The sequence below is a fragment of the Bombus affinis genome, chromosome 2 (assembly GCF_024516045.1).
Source record: "Bombus affinis isolate iyBomAffi1 chromosome 2, iyBomAffi1.2, whole genome shotgun sequence".
NCBI classification, from domain to species: domain Eukaryota; kingdom Metazoa; phylum Arthropoda; class Insecta; order Hymenoptera; family Apidae; genus Bombus; species Bombus affinis.
Window position 1 is genome coordinate 1,058,676 of NC_066345.1, and position 26,195 is coordinate 1,084,870.

At 34.3% G+C, this 26,195-nt stretch overlaps 1 protein-coding gene across 3 annotated transcripts in view; it reads left to right on the plus strand.

Annotated features, from left to right (window-relative positions):
- The window catches only part of LOC126923950 (tetraspanin-5), a 128,669-nt gene that overhangs the window by 61,719 nt on the left and 40,755 nt on the right, over positions 1-26,195 (plus strand). For all 3 annotated transcript variants that reach the window (XM_050737907.1, XM_050737925.1, XM_050737916.1), the window contains exon 2: positions 15,409-15,529. In XM_050737907.1, coding sequence (XP_050593864.1) covers positions 15,409-15,529 — 121 coding nt within the window. The remainder of the gene's footprint in view (positions 1-15,408; positions 15,530-26,195) is intronic.

A 26,195-nucleotide genomic window follows, 5' to 3' on the forward strand; every position in this document is an offset into this window, starting at 1 on the left:
TTTTAAATTTCTCATAAACGCGTAAAAATTCACTAATAACAATTCAATTAAAAAATTTGTTTATCCGAAGATTAGAATTTCTTGAAAGTTTCTTACGGATTTGCTTCCTGAAGTATCTGTACGAAAATTACGAACTAGAACAAATAATTAATATTTCCTGTGAAAAATGTAATTATGGTTAGCCATTATGAAATGAATATGCTAGATGACCTAATACTTTTACACAGCAATATATCTCCATATTCAATTCTATAGTTCTATGGGGAACAGCAAGTAATTCCAACATTGAAATACTCCGACACTTCCAATTGGAAACGCTAAGATCCCTAATAAATGCACCCTGATATGTTACCAACGAAACGATCCACCGCGATCTCAAGATAATCACAGTCAAAGAAGAAATATACAAGTTCAGAAGCAGATATAACACAAGAGTCAACAACCACCACAACCCATTAGTCAGCCAACTACTTGACACGACGGACCAGATCCGCAGACTAAAAAGAAAATACCCTTTAGATTAAATCCTTAGATCCTACTAGAATCAACAATATAAACTATTATAAACCATGTCATTGTATCACGACAAATGAAGTTACTGAAAATTCTCAACGGGAATTGATTGTAAATATTCTAACAAATAAAAAAAAAATTCTATAGTTCAATTTTATGTCGCCTCGATTCTATATGACGATAATTTGCTTCAGCATCTCGGCTTCTCGTGTTTTAACGCAGTTGCCTCATAACATTCCACTTCTGTATAAATAAATAAAATGGTAATATAACTTGACAGACATGTTCCTCAAAATTTAAACAGAGACGAGGCTTTAGTTTCACGAGGGGCACTGGTTATTCTCCATACACTGGCCAAGGGTGTTCTCGGATTCATAAAATGTGAGGACACGCACTGAATCATGCGGAATTCGCACACATTTTCGAGCAAACTACGTATCACCTCGTCTGCTAATTTAATGAAGTTGATGTTATTTAAACTTTTGATGGTTAATGTACATGTATTATATAAACAAATTATCGACCGTATGTGTGTGTGTATACGTGTATGATGCAGAAGATGGGGCACGAGAAATGTTTCCTTCTGTTTTAACAATGAAATATTTTGGTTATTTCTTAATTAATTTTAAATCTAAATATTATAGTATCGTGGACGAAAGGTCTAAGAGATATCGAGCGAACTGTAAACAATGCCACGAGCAAGCCGAAGTGCCGACAGGCCCAACAATATACCGTCGGTCCTTCAATCGAATAGTTTTGCGGAAAAGGCCTGCGTGACCCTGGCCATGAACGGTTGCGGAACACGTGCGTGGTGAGGCTAAGACAAAAGACAAAGGGATGCTAAGCGACGAAGACGAATTAATAGTTAGTTGAGAAGTCAGAGAGTGTGAGTTGAGAAGCCAGAGAGTGTGAATCGAGAAGTCAGGAAGATATTGTTGCTAGTGTTACGACCGGCATACTTCAAAACCGATGGGCTGATGACGGATATCCACCAGACGGCAAGGGCGGGAGTGCACGTGGCAGCAGCAGGTCCAGGGCCCAGACCCAACACCAGGTGGTCCTCCCTACTTCATAAGATAACCACTTGTGTAGGGATGCGACCGAGTTGTAAGAGCTTCAGTCTTGGAAAGACACGGCTGGGGTTCGGAAGTAAACTGTCATTAGCGTAAACAAAGTGTCAGGAAATAAATTCTCTCTTTTTTATTTTCATCTTCGATTTCTTTTTTTTTTTTTTATTTTACGTGACATTTTTGGCGATTTTGCCAGGATAGCTAAAAGTGTTTGTTCGGAAACCAAAAGGCATTCATCATCTACGGAAGATAGAATTATTTGGGACTAGGGTCATCCGCAACAAGGAAGTAACTATCACGAACCAAATGGAGTGACAATAAAAGGTAAACTGGATCCCTTTGTACGTTACGGTGAAAGAAAACCTAGCTTCGGTAGCCAAGACTCGTCTTCGTCCGAAAGTGACAAAATCAGCGTAATAACCTAAGTTTGCCTAAGACAAACGAACTTCGAACCTTTACCTCAACTGACCCAATGTTGCGAGCAATATTGGACAGTATCCAAAAACAGAATGAGAATATTGCCACGTTTACGAGAGGGTACGTTACGTTTGCCTATGCAAAGTGACGAAGAGAATAGACACAGGACAGCAGAAATCGAGAGTCTGGGAAAGTCACAGTTCAGAAGTAAACTGTCATTAGCGTAAACAAAGTGTTAGGAAATAAATTCTTTCTTTTTTTATTTTCGTCTTCGATTTCTTCTTTTTATTTTACGTGACACTAGCGTTGTCGAGAAAGTGTGGTCCGCGTGAGAAAGAGAGAGAGAGAGAAAGAGAGCGTTGGATCCGTGGTGATGAGAATTGCAAATTAACTATTTAGTTGTCTTAATTATAATACGTTATTGTGATTAGCTCACGTTAAACAACCATCGTCTCCTGTTTAACCAACATCTGTTTAATCCATTTATTGTAAATAAACTAATTGTAGTAAAGATATTACAATATATATGCGATAGTTACAGTAGTTCATAGAGTTTAGAGTTTAGGTTCAGAATTCTAATCTAATATGTAGTATAAAGATACAGAATAAATAAATAACATTGTTACTAGTTCGATTAAATTTTCACTACCTGTCTGCTTATTTTTACCTTCGACTGTATATAAAGATATTCTTTGAATTCTCTGTAGTTTACCTATTATCCGCAAAGTAATAAATACGTACATGGATCAATTAATTAATACTTTTTATGCAACATAAAAGCTATGCTTTCTTCTGAAGAATTTTTATCTCGCTTAATTGCAGCAGAATAATGCGACATTTGATTAATTTCTCAGATTAATTGATCGGCTGGAACATCGAGGATAATCGGTATATAAATGAGAAACACTTTTCGCTACACGATGATATATTCCTCGTCTCCTTTTTCGTAAGGCTTCGTATTTTATTTTTCGTATTGGTAGCAAATGAACCGGACAGCCAACTGAAAGAGCACTCCAATCGCTCTCATCGCCTCGGGGCGATGGTTCTGTCTGCAACTTGGTTCAAGTTTAATTGAGCTTGAAAGTTTTCGACTTGTTGTCTGAATTCACCTCCACGCGCCTACCACTTTTATCATTCTCCCCCTGAACGACATTTTTGACGTCGAGAACGATCTCCCTATTCAATGTACCATACATAAAATTAATTTCGAACGACGAACGCCTATCTACCTTTATCAGTGCATATTAAAATGATAATACGAGCTATTGTTTGTCATATTTGGTCATTTTCTAATTACACTGCCGGTCATAATTAGACTGCGAATGTTTATGCATTTTAGGGAAATTAAAAATTCCAAGAATCTACAGACTGTAACATGCAAAACTACATAGAATATTTAAGGTAGAGCACTTGCTGTGATATTTAGCAAACAAATTTCTATTTAAATTTCATTTTTTTAATTTTGTCCATAAAAATCATAAATCTAATATAACATTTCATTTGTGTTCTACGTGTCTTATGTTCTTTTTAATTCCTTTATTAAATGTTTGTAATTCTTTAATACTACAATTTTTTAAGAGTTTTGTTTAAAATATCGTAAACATTTATTTATTATTTATTTATTATTTCTGTTACATATATACGTTCTAGTAATATATGCCTGTGTTTCATCTTATTACGTGCTTGTAGAAATATTTCCCCGCCGATTTCTATCAAATAGTGTTGTATATAATGAATGATCAAAATAAAATGCAGTAATGTAACTTGAAAATCGGAGTAGCATAATTAATTTCTAAATCAAGTTACAGCTTGATAAATTATTATTTCTATCTCAAAATTGTACTTTTCAGTCGATATTACCATATTGTTGACTAGAAACAGAATATATAAAGATTTATTAAGACAAATTAAGATTGGTTTCTTAACAATATAACGTGTTAAGATTTATTAAGAGATTTATAGTATAAAATAATAGAAAATTGGCGGTACAAATACATTCTTTATAAAAATATTCTGAAACTTTCTACGTCGTTCCAATAGTGTATTGCGTTTATGTTTACATTAGTCAGGTGTAGCTTGATTTCGAGCGGGAGAGACAAGTAACAGTATTTCAATTGCTACAAACTTGATGTGTAAACAGAAGCGTCAGAGAACGGCGTAGAACAGCACTGGAACGAAGTGCAATTCATTAGAGAACCGGCAATGCTGTATATTTCACTACAAAACAGGTAATACTTTGAAAATTTGAAGAGAAAATTGCTTTCCATTCTCATTTTTATTTATATAATATAATTAAATACGACATATTAATAAAATTCATTTAAGTGCTACTAGTACGAACGTGGTTCCATTTTTCATTTTTGCAAGTGAACAAACAATTAAATAATGAAACAACGCATAATGAAAATATATATTAATCGTATTAAAATATATTGTAATTGAATTATTTTAATTGATATATTGAAAATATATATAATAATTGTATGGAAATACACAAGATGGTATAAATAGCAATTAGTGTAATATTATCCGGAAATCTTAAGAATTAATCAATCCATCTATTCTTGATATAATTTGATACAACTTTATATAAATATAATATGAACATAATATAGCTTTAATATTGCAAACAGGATATTTCTAAAACGAAGAGAATGTTATCCTCCATCGATGTCATGATATTGAATGGAAAAGACTATACGTGTATTGTTATATAAAAAATGAAAGTTTTTGATCCAACATTTTTTTCTGCCAATTTTTTGTGTCCCAGTTCACTACCTCTTCAGCACTGGCTAACTGTTGCTCAGAATATTTTTTTGTCGGATTATCGGACATGTCCAAAAAAATGTAGCGACTATTATATTGCATATATTCATATATACATTGTATAAAGTGGAGCTATTGTTTACCTTGAAACATGAAATACCTACGAATACGGAAAAAGTCTATTTTTGTTCTCGTTTAGTACAGAGAATGTCATGGTCAAATTATATACATACAAAATGGGTCAATAAGAGATACAGTCTAAAATACTATTAAGGTACTACTAAGTGTTACGAAATTTAATATGATTGAATCTACTTAATTAATATGTAAATTTTATAATGGATACGATGGTGTGTAAACATTTCTTGTAGTCATATATGTATTATGTACAGAATGAGTCAATAAGAATCTATCCATCTAAAATAAATCGTTATTGGTCTTATCAAAAATCGTCTTAAATGAATTTTATTGCGTTTCAAAAGACTCGTCAGATGCATGCAATTTTATTTTCCTATGTCCTATATTTTCCGACATACCAGGCTGATCTTGAGTTTTTTAAATGGCTTGGTTTGGTTATTTAAATTTTTCATAATATTAGTCGATCTAACTGAAACAGATTAAAGTTAAAATATCCACCTAACTGATAGCTTCTCGATATAAATAGGTTAATATCTTTTTGTAGAGAATATATGGCTGATTAATATTATAAAAAATAGATAAAACGTAAGATATCAGAAAATAAGAAAAGTATCCTTTGAAATCCAACGTAACTCCGTTAAGAAGTTTCTCGATGAAAACAATAGTTAACGAGTTAAGATATTTACACACCTATATATCTATTGTAGAGTTTACATATTAATTAATTAAATCCAAACATATTAAATTTAGTAATATTTCACTTTCATGCGACTAGAAAAATTTGATTTTGTGGAAATGAAATATGGAACTTGCTATAGGAGCGTTTACTTAGAAAATAAGAGTACGTACCAGGTTTATTGTATGAAAATGATTAAAAATATTTTATTCGAAGTATTGCCCATCGCTAGCTATACATTTTTCCCACCTGTCTGGCAATTGGTGGATGCCACGCCAAAAAAACTGTCGCTCTTTTGAGGCAAACCAGCCATCGAGGCATTTTCGTACATTTTCGTAAGAAATGAAGTGCTGGTCAGAAAGTGCGTGTCCCATCGATGCAAATAAATAGTAATCGGACGGAGCCAAGTCTGGTGAGTAAGCCGCGTGCGAAAGTATTTCCCAACTGAACGCTTCGATCGTTTCCTTGACCGGTTTTGCTGTATGTGATGGTGCATTATTATGAAGCAAAATTATTTTGTGTTGCCTTTTTTGATATTCTGGTCGTTTTTCACGCAAAGCTCGATTCAAATCGATCATTTGTTGTCGGTGACGCTCAGTATTAACGGTTTCGCCAGGTTTTAACAGCTCATAATAGATCACGTTCCACGTTCCACGTTCTTCGTTCCTCGCGTCAAAATTGCCACTTCTGAGTTTTTTAAACCACTCAAAGCACTGTGATTTACCAAGAGCATGCTCACCGTAAGCTTCGACAAGCATTCGATGCGATTCTGCAGCAGTTTTCTTCAAATGGTAACAGAAAATCAATACTGTCCGCAAATCGTAGTTTCTAGGCACAAAATTCGACATGTTCAATGCTATTACAAACTATGCTGTTGTATAAAACTTGTATTGTTCTGAATCGAAAATGTTTCTGAGATGTCAACAAAGACTTTTGACATCGATGACGCAGTTTAGTGATAACTACATTATCAGCTAGGGCCATGTGTAGGCAAATTCCGGTTTCATACGGACCTGATACTATTACGAATATTTTCTGTGGCCACCGTATGTAATTTACGTCTTTACTCGATTTTACTTAAGAGACGTTTCCACTGGCGATATATCTGTTACCTTCGAAGTCATGGTATTTTACGTTTTATTAACCCATTTGCATCATGGCTCTACTTCAGAGGACTGGTCCCTATGACCGCACGCGGTCGGTCATAGGTGCAGTAAATGACATCCGAATTCTTCACGGAGTTTATCGAAAATTTACTGTTCAAAACGATTGGTAGACGATGTTACTTCGCAAACGTCGCATCTTACGTTCCTTATAACAGAGGAAAAAAGAAAAAATTATCTACTTAAAAATATAAGAAATAAGAAATTATATCGTATTATTTCTCGTGGAATTCTTAAAATGGTCAATACAATAAGCTGATACAGACGAGATGTTGACAAACGGATCAGACGTGCACTCTCACATCTGAAGAATACTTGGCGACTGAAACGAAAAGCAGTCGCAGCGCGCCTAATAATCCACGCTTGGTCGTAGAAGACAGTCGTCCGGTCGCGGAATAATTCGCGCTTGGATGCAAATGGGTTAAATGACATATGATATTGGGTTGTCCGGTAAATCCTAAACCTTGCCAGGCTCGCGTTTTTGCTGATAACGAGAAACAACAGGAATTCCATCACGAATGGAATAATGGCACTATCCAATGGCAGAGGATTATCGTACAGGACAGTGTCTGTTCGCCTAATTGTATTTTTGAAACGTGTTGGGATAAAGTTTAAGTCTTAGGATGTATTGATTGAATTATGTATTGAAATAAAGTACATATATGTAAACTCCCTAGAGTTCAAGTGCGACAGGGACTTTCTCTGTTTCATGGACAGCACGACTTTCTTTGTTTCACGGACAGAACGACTTTGTTTGTTTTATGGACAGCCACTTTCAGAGACACTCATTTCCCAAACGGACGGACGGAGAGCAACATCAGAGATAGATAAGACCACAGAAGAAAGATTAATTATTTAAAACATTGAAGATTAATGGAGAAAGATCGGTAGCTCAGGACGTTGAAAATCGATTCTCGATTTTCAGACTTCAGAATAGATCACCTGAATTACCACGTGATTAACGATCTTACATATATATCACTATATTCGGGAAACAAAAGCAAGTACTATTTTCGGCGCCAATTGGAGAATAAGAGTTTCAGTGCATCGTAACAGCACCGAAGAGAGTAAACACGTCTAGACGCATGCGGACAGTGTATTGATTACTAACCAAAGTAAGAGTACAAAAACCAAAAATGCTAGGAAACGATCAGCAGAAAACGTGTAAAAATTCACATAATAATAATAATTTATCTGTACTTTAAGCTCGTAGCCTGTTACACAGAGGTTGTTGGGTTCTTATTTCTAATTTCTTACGCTGTGTTATATTCTTACATCGATCTCTTATTTTCTGTATTTTATCGCTGTTTTATTGTATTACATTATACTGCTTAATTTTTCCTTGTGAAAATTCACACAGTTAATTTTCCAATCTATAACGGACGATGCTTTACACAAGAAGCCTTTCGTGGCGGGTGAAAACACATAAAAGGTGGTACATAAATTGGGAACGTGTGTTTCATTGAAATGTTATTTGTTTAAATCTTTTCTTCTGAGATTTTAAAAGGACGCGTAATGAATACAGCACCGACAACAAAGGAACATGCGAAATAAAATATTCCCAGTATATGTAAGTCTATGAATCTACAGATTTATACAAATTCACAGAAAAAGAGAAAGGATGGAAACAGAAATTGACGTATAAATAAATTTAATAAACCTGGGAAACACAATAACGAATACGATCTTCTTTCTTTGATGAAAATTATTTTTGATTTTTAATGAGGATGATTTTTTATCTTTAATTAATGAATCTGATATTGCATATATTGTCGCAAACAACGTGGTGTGAGCTTTTTGGATGAAACTCGAGTACACTGCATAAAGAGTGTAGCAAACGATGTGTAAAAGTTACACAAAAATGTATAATGGAAATTTTAATTTTTAATGGCTCTCAGTTTCAACTATTTGCGTTCATTATTCATTGTTTGATTAATGCAGAACGCATAGTCGAACAAGATGTAATACAAATTTCTTAGAATTTTAAGATATCCCTTCACCATAGTATTCTACGCTTATCGAGCTTCACAAAATATGCAAAAGAAAACTTCGATTTTTAGAAGCAGACACGGTCGCACACTCGCTTTTAATGCAAAAGTGGTGTAAGTCTTAAAAGTTGATCACTTACGCTCTATCAAATACTTTATCAAAATGTAGAGAAAAGTCGTAAAGGTCGTAAAGGGTCGGCTGAAGGATTCTTACTTACTCTTATCGGCGAAAAACCAAGGAAAATGTAGTATATCCTTATTACTGTCCTTACAAAATACAGTAACTACGAGACGTTGGCAGCCAATTTCGAAAAAGCTATTTTTTCACCTGTTGCCCGAAGATTACGCGTAAAGTAATCGCTGTCAAGAGTCGATTGATAAGCGTTCGAAATTTATTTGCTATATATCTGCGAAGTGAGAGAAATTACGCTCAAGTGGCAATTCTCACGCGATCTTTAACTCGCCTCTGAATTATTCGCTCACCATTCTCGATGATTAAAACGATCCTAATGAACATGTAAACTACTCTGACGTTCTGATATTTAACGAAATCCACGCCCCGAGCATCTATGTTTCGAAGGATATACAACAGTACGATGTGCTAATCTCACAATTACACTGTGCAGCTCTATGCGCCTGTAGGAAATTTGAAAGTGTAATATTACACAGAATGCACATAATATGAAACGATATGTAATAAGATATTCATAGCATAGCGTTTTCTGTAATATTTGATAGATAAAGCAATTTTCTACCGAGGTTCCATTTTCCCAATTATATCTTCAGACACATAAATTTGCATGGAAATACCAAGTCTGTAAATATGAAACCGGAATTTGCCTATAGATGGCCCTAGCTGATGAAGTAGTTATCACTAAACTGCGTCATTAATGCCAAAACTCTTTGTTGACATCTCAGAAACATTTTCGACTCAGAACAATACAAGTTTCATACAACAGCATAGTTTGTAATAGCGTTGAACATGTCGAATTTTGTGCCTGGAAACTACGATTTGCGGACAGCATTGAAGAAAATGCTGTTACCATTTGAAGAAAACTGCTGCAGAATCGCATCGAATGCTTGTCGAAGCTTACAGTGAGCATGCTCTTGGTAAATCACAGTGCTTTGAGTGGTTTAAAAAATTTAGAAGTGGCAATTTTGACGCGAGGAACGAAGAACGTGGAACGTGGAACGTGATCTATTATGAGCTGTTAAAACCTGGCGAAACCGTTAATACTGAGCGCTACCGACAACAAATGATCGATCTGAATCAAGCTTTGCGTGAAAAACGACCAGAATATCAAAAAAGGCAACAAAAAGTAATTTTGCTTCATGATAATGCACCATCGCATACAGCAAAACCGGTCAAGGAAACGATCGAAGCGTTCAGTTGGGAAATACTTTCGCACACGGCTTACTCACCAGACTTGGCTCCGCCCGATTACTATTTATTTGCATCGATGGGACACGCACTTTCTGATCAGCACTTCACTTCTTACGAAAATGTACGAAAATGGCTCGATGACTGGTTTGCCTCAAAAGAGCGACAGTTTTGTTGGCGTGGCATCCACCAATTGCCAGACAGGTGGGAAAAATGTATAGCTAGCGATGGGCAATACTTCGAATAAAATATTTTTAATCATTTTCATACAATAAACGTGTATTTTCTATACAAAAATTCCGCTTTTATATTTACATACCTGGTACACACAGATTATTCGGTGATATATGGTTCGTCAATTATTAATTGTTAATATTAGATGCGATCGGTTGGCAGCAAACTATCCAAATCATATTCACTCCAACGTATTATTTATATTTTTGTGCTTCGACCGCGTTAACGATCAATTATTCGATCGCAGTGTCATAATCATTTCATTCGGTCGTCTCCGCTTGCAAGAAAGACAACTAACCGTGTTATATAGCGCAGATATTGCGATTGCTATGTACGTAACCCGTAAGACGATATTATTAAATTGTACAAAGTTTCAGCACTTAATTAAAATTACTTGATTATTCTTTATTTATTGTTGTATGAAAAATATCTTCTGGATAAAATCAAGTTCTTTCGAAAGTTATATGTATCGATGGGAAGAATCTATTTTCTAAAATCTAACGAAGAATCTAATAAAAAATTATTTTTTTTAATCGGCACAAATGTTAGGCGTATTAAACGTAAGTAGCATCGCGAAAACAGAAATGTTTTTTATCGAATATTTTTATTACGAGAAATTCGACAATTCGACAGGGGAGAACGAGGGAGAAAAATGTTTTCGTCGATCGTTGTTATTTCTACGTGTACGAATAACGGCATTCCCGTGTCAGGCTGGAATGTGTCACTAGCACATTCACGGAATTATTGCGGAATTATTGCGGATGATTGTTCCCCGATCGAGCCAATCTCGATGATCCGTTGCTACGGGCAAATCAAGGACAGAAAAATGTGCACACACGCGAAGACGTATTATGATACGTCTATTCAAGTATTTCGTATAATCTTGTTTCTTCCTTAAATCATTGTTCTTGAGAAATTCAATATTGTAACTTATTCCTTATCGAAATATTTGTGCGATGTTAAATTTCGCCATTGTTTAATTTGCCGCTTTTCATACAACAAATTGCGTTCATCGGGCAAATGAAATTTTTGTTTCTACTAATTAGAATAAATGTTGTAGTATATTATTAAAATTCAATCGATTCAATGACATTGTTGTAAACGAGCATAGAGAGCAGTAATTTTTAGAATATCGCGATGAGGTATATTAAGAAGAGTCACTGTAAGTAAAAACAAAAAATATAGCATTTTGAAGATTTTGATAGTGTATTACTATGATTAATCGAACATGAATACTTTCAATGTAGGAAACTTTTAATCAGTTTAGTAAATAGAACTTGATATTTTGTTACATAATAAAAGGGTTGCTTTAATGCAAAACTCTAAATCAGTTAAAATTCTGAAACAGTAGGAATGAAGCTACAACTGTATTAAATTATACATACACGTTTTTTAATAAGTACTCCTGTCCATGGATTTTTGGATTTCCTTAAAAAGCTTTATTTCTCTTTGAGTCAAGTAATCAGTTAAAATTCTGAAACAGTAGGAATAAAGCTACAACTGTATTAAATTATACATACACGTTTTTTAATAAGTACTCCTGTCCATGGATTTTTGGATTTCCTTAAAAAATTTTATTTCTCTTTGATTCGAGTAATCAGTTAAAATTCTGAAACAGTAGGAATAAAGCTACAACTGTATTAAATTATACATACACGTTTTTTAATAAGTACTCCTGTCCATGGATTTTTGGATTTCCTTAAAAAGCTTTATTTCTCTTTGAGTCAATTCTGAAACAATAGGAATAAAGCTACAACTGTACTAAATTATACATACACATTTTTTAATAAATAATCCTGTCCATGGATTTTTGGATTTCCTTAAAAAACTTTATTTCTCTTTGAGTCAAGTAATCAGTTAAAATTCTGAAACAATAGGAATAAAGCTACAACTGTACTAAATTATACATACACGTTTTTTAATAAATAATCCTGTCCATGGATTTTTGGATTTCCTTAAAAAGCTTTATTTCTCTTTGAGTCAATTCTGAAACAGTAGGAATAAAGCTACAACTGTATTAAATTATACATACACGTTTTTTAATAAATAATCCTGTTCATGGATTTTTGGATTTCCTTAAAAAACTTTATTTCTCTTTGAGTCAAGTAATTCTTTGGATTAGAAAAAAACTATCTTCTCTATGCTGTCCAAAATGTCTTTTGCTGTTTGATATTTTGCTAATAGAAAAAAGTACATACAGGACACTACTCCACTTTTTGCAACAGAATGTTTATTAGTAAATATTGTACCGTATATAATATTTAATACATTAAACTTATATCGAATATATTATTAATTTGTAATTTGCTTTATTTTATGTCTTTCGGCCTCATAATGGAGAGTTGCATTTGTTACTTGTGCAAATGGAATATATCGCTAATATATTCTACCCACTTTTCATATGAATTTGTATATTGAACGTGCACAAACATCTACAGTTTATTTACTACCATATTCCAGCTTGGCCAATACACAAATTTAACATCGGTGCAGTTCATCGTGAATGCTCAAAGTTGGTATATTAAATTTAGTAACACGTTACTCGTTATGCTAATTCGAAGGATATCGCATTTAGCTTGTCAATTTAATCAGTACCTACAGTCTTTCTAACTGCGATATTAAAAGTCTTCGAAAATAAGAAATAAATATTAACATAAATGCTGAAATACAAATACACAATGCCTCATATTTTCCTCATGAATCTACGAAGAGGAGTTTGATTGAAAGCGGATTTGTTGGTTCCGTCTGCGCCAACGAACGTATTATTCCACTTGCATAATAGATACATATTTGTTTCAGCAGCAAACTCGATAGTTTCACGTTGCCATAAATTAACCCCCAAGGATTAGAAACGATTATCCCGCAAAATACGAACGCGTTATCGCATAAAGCTTCAGATGGCCAACTATTCCTATGTAAGCCAATTCTATTAAATGACGCATGACATTGACGCGCGTCTCTTAATTACACGTATTTTGCGTACAACTATCTCTACTTATGTCAATTCTCTTAATCCATTTGCATCATGGCTCTACTTCAGAGGACTGGTCCCTATGACCGCACGCGGTCGGTCGTAGGTGCAGTAAATGACATCCGAATTCTTCACGGAGTTTATCGAAAATTTACTGTTCAAAACGATTGGTAGACGATGTTACTTCGCAAACGTCGCATCTTACGTTCTTTATAACAGAGGAAAAAAGAAAAAATTATTTATTTAAGAAAATAAGAAATAAGAAATTAAATCGTATTATTTCTCGTGGAATTCTTTAAAATGGTCAATACGATAAACTGATACAGGCGAGATGCTGACAAACGTGTCAGACGTGAACTCTCACATCTGAAGAATACTTGGCGACTGAAACGAAAAGCAGTCGCAGCGCGCCTAATAATCCGCGCTTGGTCGTAGAAGACAGTCGCCCGATCGCGGAATAATCCGCGCTTGGATGCAAATGGGTTAAATGACATATGATATTGGGTTGTCCGGTAAATCCTAAACCTTGCCAGGCTCGCGTTTTTGCTGATAACGAGAAACAACAGGAATTCCATCACGAATGGAATAATGGCACTATCCAATGGCAGAAGATTATCGTACAGGACAGTGTCTGTTCGCCTAATTGTATTTTTGAAATGTGCTGGGACAAAGTTTAAGTCTTCAGACTTATCCGACAATCCCATACTTAACATGGGAGGTAAAATGTCATTTAGACGACGACGCAGGAGCAAAGTCACCCTTGTATTCATGTTCCGTTCTCTAGAAGTTTGCCGTCAGTTGTTCCAGGGCTGCAGGTAATTCTTTCAAGCAGCCAAGTCTGGAACAACTTCCATTCTCAAGAAAATTGATAAAACGTCGTCGACGGGCGGCGCCGACGCAAGAGTAAGGTCAGCCTCGTATTCCTGTAATTTGCAAATTTTTGTTCTGCATTGTTCTACGGATGTGGGTGCGTGTTTCGAAGGAGGAACCCTTTACCGTGTATTATCGTCGTCAAAATGGTGAAAAATGTCCATGGTTCTATGGCTACGGTTTCTTCAGAATATTTCCCAAATCGAATACGATAATATAATATAATATAATATTAAATTTCGGAACAGTACTTTGGAACAACGTTCAGAACAACTAGGACAATCTACAACAACTTTTACGTGTTTGATTCTAAAAAAAGAAAAAATGGGGAAAATTCCATTCTTTGGCGACGTTTTTGTAACCTTGAGAGAATCTTGAGATAATTGATTATTTCTTTGAAACAAGGTAGAACAAGCGTTGAACAACTTGGAACGAGACAAAAAGATACGAGATTTAAAAAACCAGGAGCTAATCTAATCTTAGAACCAGGCTACTCATTTCTATACAATTGTTAATGTTGGACTTGTGCATTAACTATTCTCTCATCGATTTCGATGATTTTTAAATATGTCGTAGAAATTGGTATTTTGAATAAATTTTCCCTCTGACGAAAACGTCGGATTCTCTTAGTTTTCTTTTAATTATACCTATCTTACATTCAGTGTAATTAGTGTTAAATAGCGAAGCAAACTTGGGCGAAATTTACATTTGAAATATTATTTTTTAAATAAGTACTTTAAATAATACTAGTTGTCAACTTAGTGATTAATATCTTTTAATTAATATTCTTTTTTTATTTGATCAAGCGACTAGATTTAAAGCTAAGGGAATATTTGTCAATATAATGGATTAGAACATTGTCCATTTTAGAAAATCGTGGAAATTTAATGAAATGTCTAAGTAAGAACAAATTTCATATATAATATGAGCTGTTTGAAATTTTGTTAAAAATACGAAATACCAGTTCTCGTGATCGATCGATGAATTTACTTAAATGAAGCAAACCAGGAATAAACCTAACATAATTGTTGCTATTTTGTTTATCAACATAATCATTGTTTTTTACAACTGATAAAGCTACAAAAAATGAGAATATAAATCAAGAAAAGAGTTTGAGAAAAAGTTTTAATGCCTCTTTCAAATTAAAATGTTTCATCCATAATGTTGTGATTAATCCTCGTTGTGACTAATTTTTAAAGTATTTTTCTCTTGATATTTCAGTGGCTGGGTTTGGGTATCATGGCGGTAGGTGTATGGGCTTGGACCGAAAAGGACACGTTCAACAATTTGTCCAGGCTCACAAATGTTGCGCTCGACCCAGCATTTATCCTCATTCTAGTCGGTAAGTAGCGATTTATATTAACTCTTTAGAACTCCATTTATTTGAATGAAAGTTAATCGCCGATTAAGTGAAATTTGGCCGGTTGAATTCACTTCTCTGAACATCAGCTCCTATCGCGCGAACGAAAAATAATAGGTGCATAATGAGGGAAGTTGGTGAGCCCCTATTATACGAATTCCTATTATACAAATTATTTGTCCTCCAAATTCAGAGAAATGAAATTCCACTGTATTCGCTTTGTCCAATCGTGTGAATAAAGACGTATCAATATTTTGAAGATTAGTTGTAACCAATTTGGCTTTTATACAGGGTGTTAGATTTTCTAAGCTTTTCTGATAAAGCAACAGGGAAATGTTTCAAACAAAAGTTGACCTACTTTGAAACAGCTACAAACTGCGGTACTTAAAACCGCCAAGAAAAATGCTTCTTCCTGTAAAAAATCATAGTCATCTCCACTTTTTTTTTTGAATGGTACGACGTATTTTTGATTTCATACATTTGTAGCCGACGTCAAGACCAATTCAACGACCCAATACTATGATCTTCGGATGATCCTCACTTCAGAAATGAATTCCTTGATTTATAGAATCAACGAAATTTAGTTCAATTTAGTTCATTGCAACAAAATATTGCAATAGTAAAAATTACTGGTTCCTTCGCCAGATCTATCCTCGATAGATTTTTTATGGCGGCAAATATTCAATTGAAAGCGCCAGCCTTGATACAGATTCGTTCAACGAATTTGTTTCAGATCCCATCACTAGGCATATCGATAAATAAACAAAGAGCTTGTTACTTGTAATCTTAAATAAAAAATGTTGAAACTTGTGGATGGTCAAAAGGCGAACATTTGATACACGTAACTTGCCATTTCATTCCACATAATTCTAAAGAGAAGAAACTATTTGCGCAAAAAAGCAACTTGCTAATTAAAGCTCTCATTAAAAGAAGTCGGAAAATGAATTTCGGACCATCTCGTATTTAGCTTCCACGTACAATTGGCCGAAAGATGCGTACTAATTATTTTTTACCTGGCAAAGGTAATTTCAACGTGCTTTTAGGGTATCGCGGACAAGTTCCTTGCACTTCCGCTGCGTTTTTCCGTGCTTTTTCTCGAGAATGTGGGCTACACTTAGACGCAACGCATCTTTTCGCGAGGATGTGGAATTTTTCTCGAGGTTAGCCGTAATTAAGCAGTTCGTTACACACCACTCTTGATTAACCTTTTCAAGACACTGAGTTTAAAAATCTTAACTAAAACGACTCGAAAGTAGCTCATTTTCCTTGAGAAAGTATCGTAAACTTTCCAAAGAAAATCCTCATCTCTTGTGTTTTCCTGCGGTCGATAAAAAGCTTTTAAAGAATTATTTTATTGCAAAAAGAGAGGCATTGGTCAAATTGATAAATTTGTAAAATGTAAAGTGCAAAAACTGTTTTATATTGAAATAGCCTCGCGAAAATTATTTCATATTGTAGCTGCGTCTGTCCGACTTGAACAAAAGCAAACGACTTATCGTACAAGTTACGTATAATAGTTGATCGCGTACGTGTAAACAGTTATGTTTTAGTTATTAATCGAACAATACTGAGATAGTTATTATTTCGTTAGTTTATTTCGTTATTATTATCGAAATAAAAATTTCTTTCATCTATGAAATTTTATAATAAATATTTTTCTTCCAATATTTTATATATTTTCGTGTATTATATACATTGTGTGTAATTTTGCATTTTCAAATTTCTCAAAAATACGTGAAGTCCAGTTTAAGTTCAACTTTAATTATTATGGAAGAAATAACAACTTGTTCTGAAATACTCTGAATATATTCCACTATACCATATACCATAGACCGATTAAATCGTTTATTTGATATTTCAGAGTACATTATGCGACGTGAATTCTGTGTTCGTCCTTTCGTACCATCTGGCGTTGTAGGAATTTTATTAGAAACAGTAAAGTCCGTGAAATTTGCACCTCCAAATGCGAATTTTTATAAACAGTACTCGTGCACATTTGTCCAACAAAAATTCCTGTTTGTCCAGCTTTAAAAAATAAGTTATCGTTAAAAATTTCCATTTGGTGCTAACCAAATTTATTTTTTTTTTTTTTTTTTAGTCTAATCAATTGAAAAGTTTGAGTGGACAAACATGAACAAATCGTGGACAATCATATCCTACTGAAAAATCAATGAAAAATTTCACGCAACGCTGATGTCAAACTTTTTATGTTTTTATTTGGTGATAGCTTTTTTTTTGTAGGGTGGAAAATTTTAGTTGGACAAATGTGGACAACCAAATCGTGGACACACCAATACCATTCGCTTTTTCTTTTGTTTTTTTTTTTTTTTTTTTGTAAAAATTCACGCTTGAGATGCCAACTTCGTAGACCCGAAACAGTAAATTTCAAAGCTCACCGAAAAGTAATCTAATGGCAATAAGTCAGGTCATGAAACTTATCTATCCGTCGGCAAACATGTCATTTGATCTTACTACGATTGTCGAATTTTTATAGTACTTCAATCTGGCTCTTATTTTAATAAACAAAACACGTTTGTAATATTTCAAGAGAATATACGATATGAAATTAAAAACAGAAATCATTCAAACCAATAACAATTTTTCCACATTTAGCACAAACTCGAGATATTTTGTCAACGTTAAAAAATTACAATCGGGTCGGAAGTAATCGAAAGAATGCAACAGATTTAATACACTTGAAATGGACAATCATCGTATCGATATTACATTGGTATTCGTTGTTGATATGGAACAATAATTCGTATAATTTTTAATTGGAAAAATTGTAAGCGATTCGCGCAATTCACAGTCGTAACATTTAGCGCCGATTATCAAGAAATTTTCGTTCAAAGGATTATTCCATGAAAGCAACTCCGCTGTTCATCTCTGACAAACCTCACGTCGCCAGTTCAATAAACCTCATTTGTGTCGTCGATCTAAAACCATTGCACGTGCTGCATTACCATACCCTCGTACCACCGTTAGCGCATAAAAGCTCATACACGCGTATGTGCGTACGTAAAGCCACAGATACTCGCATATACAAAAAAAAAGTAATAAATAATTTGACAGAACAAAAAGATTTCCTCGGCAGGTGTACAAAAGTATTAATTACTGAGAGTATAGCAGAACAAGTTGAAGAACCATAATAACAGACGTTTGCATATAGATCTAACGTCAACTTTAGGAGAAGATATGAAGATATCGTGTTAAAAAAGGAGGATGAAAAGATTTAAATAAATCATGACGTGTAGCATCAAGCATCAATTAATTAATCATAGACATATCAGCCGTGTCAATTCAGATAAACGTATCTCGACAAAAGGTGGTTTTGTGAAAAATGGATTTTAGCATTTAGCAATTAAGCATCGACTTCGCATACGTCCGAAGTATAAATTATTATGCTTTTAATTTCTTATAGTACAAGCCTTTCGGATACTCGATATTATTTTGTATTAATTATATTATTGTGTCGTTATAATTCTTGCGAATAATTTACTCTTCTTCCGAGTATTTTACATGAATAAATAATTTTAATTTCTTATTTCGGCGATTAGTCGTTCTTCTGATAGTCTGGGTCAAGTGTCCTATTTTGTATGAAATTAGTAAATGTCATGATTTTACAACATATTATATAAATATGTCGGAGATGTAGGGATATCGGGCCTTTCTTTGGGAAGATCCCCAATACTTGGGCTCGAGGTGACATAACTGGTCGCCGAACGTAGCCACGGTCACGGGATGAACGTTATGTCTAACGGAAGAAGTACCGATGTTGAGGGACACGCTGTATTAACAATCAAGCCCTGGCCAGGAGCAATGTTGGTTTCACGCGGGACTGCCTGGTAACGGCGCTTGGAATTTTGTTGATAATTCCGATCAATATGTAATTGACAAATGTGACCGTATCTGTCTTTTATTTTCGCAATCACCTTGGGGAGTTTACTGGTATCGTCTAGGCAGTCAGTTTGAAAGTAACCCAGCGTCTGAGTTAACGTGTCTGCGTGCTACAAAATATATTCTATTGTACAAAGGGTTTTCCCGTTGACCGTGGATTCGTTATTGAACCCAAGAACATTGTCAATAGCTTTCGTTAAACTTATTAATTATTACGTGCCCAAAATTTGTAACGAAAACCCGACAAATATATAACATACTATAACATATTGTATCATAAAGGCAATTTTGTAAGAGAAAAGTGTTACTGCAAAATATCAGGAAATAAAAATATCAGAATCACGTTAAAGAGAAGACTGAGAATTGTAGGTTGCAAGTATTCATCCACCCTGCGAGCAGCACGAGAGGCTGGCTAGGGTTGTTTCATGCAACATAGTTGCAAATGTGTTAGCAAGTGCATGGACGAACGCGATACGAAATTAGGGATTCGCTAGGATTATTGTTTCCGAGGACGAATCTGATGCGAAATCACGAAGGCTCTAGGACAAAGTCACGTGCGGACGAACCTGATACGAGGTCAAGAAGCCACAAGAGATTGAAGTTGAAGCTTCGTAAACGAAGCAGCAGTCACTAGGATCGATAGCGTAGACGAACCTGATACGAAATCCAGGATGTTATCTTCCATTTTGTTCACTGACGAAGCAGTATTCATTAAAAGTGGAAAAATAAATTATCATAACGAACACGTTGGGTTAGAACGTAATCTACACGCAAGTTTGCAGTCGAGGAATCAACGACAATTTTCTATTAACGTGTAAGATGAAATTATGCCACAGACAGTCTTTAATTATCTCTAACTTGAGAACTAGAGTCCATAGCATATACAGTAACGTAAGGAACGAATGTATTCGTGCAGTTGGCACGTAGAAATAAAAATAGACTAACATTTTTCTTAGAAACGTTCGACTATTTGTACCTGTTTATTATACACGGACACTTGCTGCAATAAATGTAGAAGTAACAGTTAACTACATACATAAACGATACGTGGAACGATATTGAGGTATTTTTCTTATTGCTGCAGCATTTTTCCTATTACTGCAGCATTTTGGGTACACAGGATAAAATTGTAGACTAACATCGTTGACAAGTTGATGTTCTGATATTCGAGAGGCTCTGTGAAACGCTCTAAATCGGATTACTAGAGATATACAGAGAGATTCCAACGAGTACAAGGTAGAAGGTAGCGAGTCACTCTTGAGCGGTTAACCACGGTGTAGGTGAAGGTAATGGCGAGAATCAGCGGATGTCCTACAAGCCAAACATCCTGACAGAGACGGACCACAGGTTCTTGAAATCGTGCAAGGCTAAATCTAATATGCACGTGATCTGGACCACTGCTTCTAAAGGAGCAAAAATCGAACGACGAGGATCACGGTGGACGTTGGGAAAGCAAGTACGATTTGCGGATAATCATTCCTTTCAACCTCGTTCCATTCCTCTTACCGATGGTGAAAGCAACTCATCCAAGCAATTATGTCTGAGATATTTATCTTTGAAAGAGAGATGTATCTTGGCATCTTCCTTCATATTTAGAGGAATTTATTTCGTATTTCTTATTATTTCTTCCTCCGAACAGCATTTGCTGCCAACGAAAACGATATTTTCCTTTCTTCATGTCTGAGAAATAATTTTATTAGCTACAGTTGTAATCCTTTTTATCTTTTATCGATACAGTACAGGAATTACATACTCCTAAGTTATAACGCAGAAATTCTTAAATAAGGAACAAGCGATATTTGATTCTGTGTTGTGAAAAAGTAGTAATTGTAAAAGTTTCAGAAGCTTAGCACAATCAACGAAATATTTGTTAGTATATATTATTTATACTTCGGCTGTTCTCACTCCTTTGAATTAAAATTGTGATAATATCTGTGCTCTAATTGAAAATATTTATACAGGGTGGTTGGTAACTGGTGGTACAAGCGGAAAGGGGGTGATTCTACGCGAAAAAAGAAGTCGAAAATATAGAATAACAATTTTTCGTTTGAGGCTTTGTTTTCGAGAAAATCGACTTTGAATTTTCGCTCGGTACGCCTGCACTTTATCACGTCTCGTTATAACGGATCTCACTGTAGATCGTTAATCGTAATCCTTATATCCTTATGTACACATATAGCACTTAATGAATAATTGAAATTAATATTTATATTTTTGTGTAAACAAGCCACATTGAATGAAAATGTCGTACCTTTTACGACATACATTTTACTATTATTTATTATTGTTATTATTATTATTGCTTAGTCCGTGACTTTCGGCTTTGGACGAGCTTTCAGTTTTACATCTCTTTTACCTATTTCGCTTCTTATATATCTATCTCCCCTGTTATCCACTCTATTATATTGCACTCTCTTAATTATTCTGTCTCTAAAAACTATTGCAACTTTTGGGCTTTTGTCTCCTTGCTGTGCTTCCTTATTGTCATTCCTCCCCGTCTTGTATTGTCCTTCTCTTCTCTATTATTGCTTTTAGTTCTGTTAGTCCTTCTCCAATCTCGTTTAGTATTTTTTCTGTGTCCTTTGGTCCTCCCATTATTTCACATTCTTCTATTACATGTGTCAAATCTTCTTTCCTTTTACATAGTCTGCATCTTTTTTCTCTCTCTCCTTTCCAGTATTCCTTTGCTTTGGTCTCGTTTCCACAACTGAATCTTGCTAATATTCTTCTGTCCTTCCACTTCATCCTCCCTTCTAAGTACTTTGGTAATTCTTCTTTGGCGGTTTTTCTGTAACATACATTTTACTACTTCACTTATATCTCTGTCCCCGATTGTATAAATTACACATACATATGTCTCCATGAATGAAATAGCAAATCAGTAAGAATAGGTTTTATTTTATCACATTAAAGTTTAATTGTAACAAATCTTTTTTATGCAATGTCTTCAAAGAAAATTTAGTATTGTACAAAAAAATGTCTATCATCGCGCAAGGAACCGCAGCCAACCGCAAATTTATAAAGTGCATTTTTATGCGAAACAATGGAGCATTGTACATTGTACGACTATTAATATTCTTCATCATGGAAAAGTCGGTATTTAAACCGCGTGATTGCTTTAAACTTATTACTTTAGTTTGGATTGTTTCAGACTGTTGACTGCTATTGATTCTGATAGATGACTAACTTACGTGGGTGGAGTCAATCGTTTACAAAAAATATTAAAGTTTGATAGAGTGTCACACCCTTTTCGAGGCGTTGCTGCCTGTGATTTGTAAGGCTCTAAAGAAAGGAAGTAATTTGTTTCAGGCAAACTTTCTTCTTTACGTAGGAAGCTAAAGACACTTTTTACAGTCTGATTGAATTAGGCTTCTCTATTGTCTCTCGTTCAGCCCACAGAATTATTTATAACACTTGGATTTATGTGGTTCCTCTCTAATCACATTAGGTTACTGCATTTTTGAGATAAAACTAGAATGAATATCTTTTCACTATAACATCAAAGTTGTTTTGCAAACACAAGAGTAACAGTTCCTCCAATGTGGTCCTTGCTTTGCCTTCGTAACTTGAAACACTTTGAAGAGACAGACTTAACAATAATTCATAATAAAACAGAAGGCAAAGATCTTTCTACATCAAAAGTGATGTTTTAGCTGTATATTGTATATGTGTATTATACAAAATATATGTATAATGTGCATATATTGTGCAATACTGTATAAAAGTGCTCAGTTGCATTTAAAGGCAGCAAAGCTAAAATATAGCAAGTAATAATTTTAATTTTCAAATATCCTTCAAATATATTTCCTCTTATCGATGAGTTTAGCAGATTGCTATTTAATTTGCACTCGTATTTATTCTTTACAAATCTAACTTAAGTTGCTAGAGATAAATTTTCCTTCCTGATTCTTGAAAATAACTCATTAACTAATATAACAATCCTTAATTCATATCTTGTTGTACTTTCTCATTATTTTTTAGGTATCACAGGATCGTGGATATTATATTTGTGTAATTTATTTCACGTGTTTTTCACAATAATGTGCTCGTATAAAATTTCCATCTGCTGTTTGTCCCAGCAAAAGAAACGAAGACAATTTAATTAAAGTTTTCACAAACTCATGTTTCCCATTTTCAAGAACACATGTTACAAAATTCGATTTGCTGGCCGAACAGTCAGACCTGAGGGAAATTTTCCAACGTTGCTATGTGTGCCCACCTCCTCTCCTCCTATCAGCGAAAGAGGAACCTAGATTGAAATACTTACTAACCACACTAATAGAAATCTTTGGTAATTGGGATAGTATATACTAGCAATTAGAATGCCTGGTAACAATTATTGAATAATTATTTGATAAATGGTGATATGGTGGATCACGGAAGCTTCGAACTCTCCTACAAAATTTTTATGTGTTTATTATTAAAACTTTTTGATATTTCATTAGCACTGTAACAAGACATAGCTATCGTGACTGTATTAATAAAATTTGAAACGGATCTGAAAATGTACATAGGAGTTGCAAGATATTTATTGGAAGCATACACTTTGCAAAAGTCACCAAAGTATATTTGAACAGACAGTTGTTCATTTTGTTGCAAGCCACGATATTCAGTGAGACTATTTTTATGACTAGTAATTTTTCACGAATGTGATTTTTGTATATATTTTTGGGTTGCTTTCAAATTTTACTATTGTAATCACGATAGTCGTGTCTCGTTACAGTCCTAACGAAATTTCAAAAAGTGTAGTGCATATAATGCGTTCACCAAAGAACGATGTGTTAAGTGCTTGAAATTAATATTTATATTTTTGTGTAAACAAGCCGCATGGAACGAAAACGTCGTACCTTTTACGACATACATTTTACTACTTCGCTTATTATACCTCTGTCCTCGATTGTATAAATTACACACACGTATATCTGCATGAATGAAATAACAAATCAGTAAGGATAGGTTTTATTTTATCACATTAAATTTTAATTGCAACAGATCTTATTTTACGCAATGTCTTCAAAGAAAATTTAAGTTAAGATTTTCCCAAGTTAAAATTTGAGTCTTCCATGAACCACTGTATTTAACTTTGTCGTCGGGAAAACAAATACAAAAATAGCGCCCTACGTCTTCCTTTGTCTTTCATACGATAGATTTTCAAAAGAGAAGTTAAAATATTTGATCAATTAATGGGTTTTCGATATAAATAGTTTATCAAGTTCCATAGAGAATGCCAATATGGATCGACTAATATATCGCAAAATGTATTACAAGTTCTATTTAAAAAAGGAGAAAATTGACCTTTATACGTGCTCTACGTTTCTATTTCCTTTTTATCTTTCTGTCTGTTTATTACTAAAGCTTATTGACATCCTAAAAGCGTCCTTAGCTAAAAGCTACTGACATCAAATTACGTCTTTTCCAAAACCATTTAAGTTTCTCTCGAAATATTTTCTGGTATCATAAATAGTCTAAGAGATAGTGGCAGGGGTCGATTTAAACGCAACATTTTAAATATTTAAAAAATAACGAGACAAGACATATTTTACAGTTTAACTACGAAGTCGAAAATAGATCGATTACGTGTGTAATAATTAAAGTTTCTATTTAATTTTACATTTTTTATTACGAATTTTATTTAAGTTTCCCAGTTACGTGGAATGACATATGAAGGATTCTCTCCAGGAACATGAATTTGTTGCATAATTCCACTCGGAGAGTGAAGCTGCTAGTCGAGAGACAGTTTACAATACGGAATTTCCAGCAATTAACGGTATCTCAACATCCACATCCGACGGTTGTGGCCCACGTACTTACCGAGCTCCTTGATACTACGAGTAAAGTTAGAACGTAGCAATTAGTATTACAGACGAGGAGCAGTTGGTAATTATTGAATGGCTTGGTAAATTCGTAGCATTCCGGACAGTCAATGAATTTCTACCAAGTGAAGGAGTGCCAGCTTCGGTCATTGTCCCTGGTTAGACATTAAATGTAGCACAGGCAGTAAACAAAAATATCTGGGATTGATCCATGAACGAAAGGTTCTTCGACGATAGATCCGTACGTCGATAGAGAGTAAACAAGAAATTGACTTTAGATTGTTTAATATTTTATATCTTTATTTTCTACGACGATAGTAACATGTTGTTTGCTTATGATTTAATTTATGACTTATTATTCACTAGGTTTCTCCCGCAAACTTCGTTCGCGTGGATTGTTAAATATAAGGAACAATCTTTAGGCGAATGAATTTTTATAAATGAAATAATCACATGTTTTTTATATTAGGTCATGCCATAAGTTCGTTCCGTTTTTCGAGCGGATATATATGTTAAGATTGTTTACATAACTTTCAGTTTCATGAAAAAATGTAATCCCCCTCTCGTTGTACAACTTCTTCCCATTTTCCAAGTGCATTGGTCCCTAATCGCCGTATGTTTATATAAATCGACACATGAAATGTATACACAAAAGTCGGCACGAACTTATGGGATGACCTAATATTAACAGTTAAATTATTCTTCGTAATAAAAAGTATTAAATCACAAAAAGATTTCAGAACAAACACGGCGTAAACAGTAACTATCGTTCCTTCACCTTTACCAAATATGCGAGCGCATATAATTTAGACACCAGGCTATTTCTCAGCTTCTAGAAAATGGATCAAAATGAAACATATCCTATTTTCCTTCCCGGGTAGAGAGAACTCCATCAAAGTTCGTTCAATAGTTTTTACGTGACGCGAGTACAGACAGAC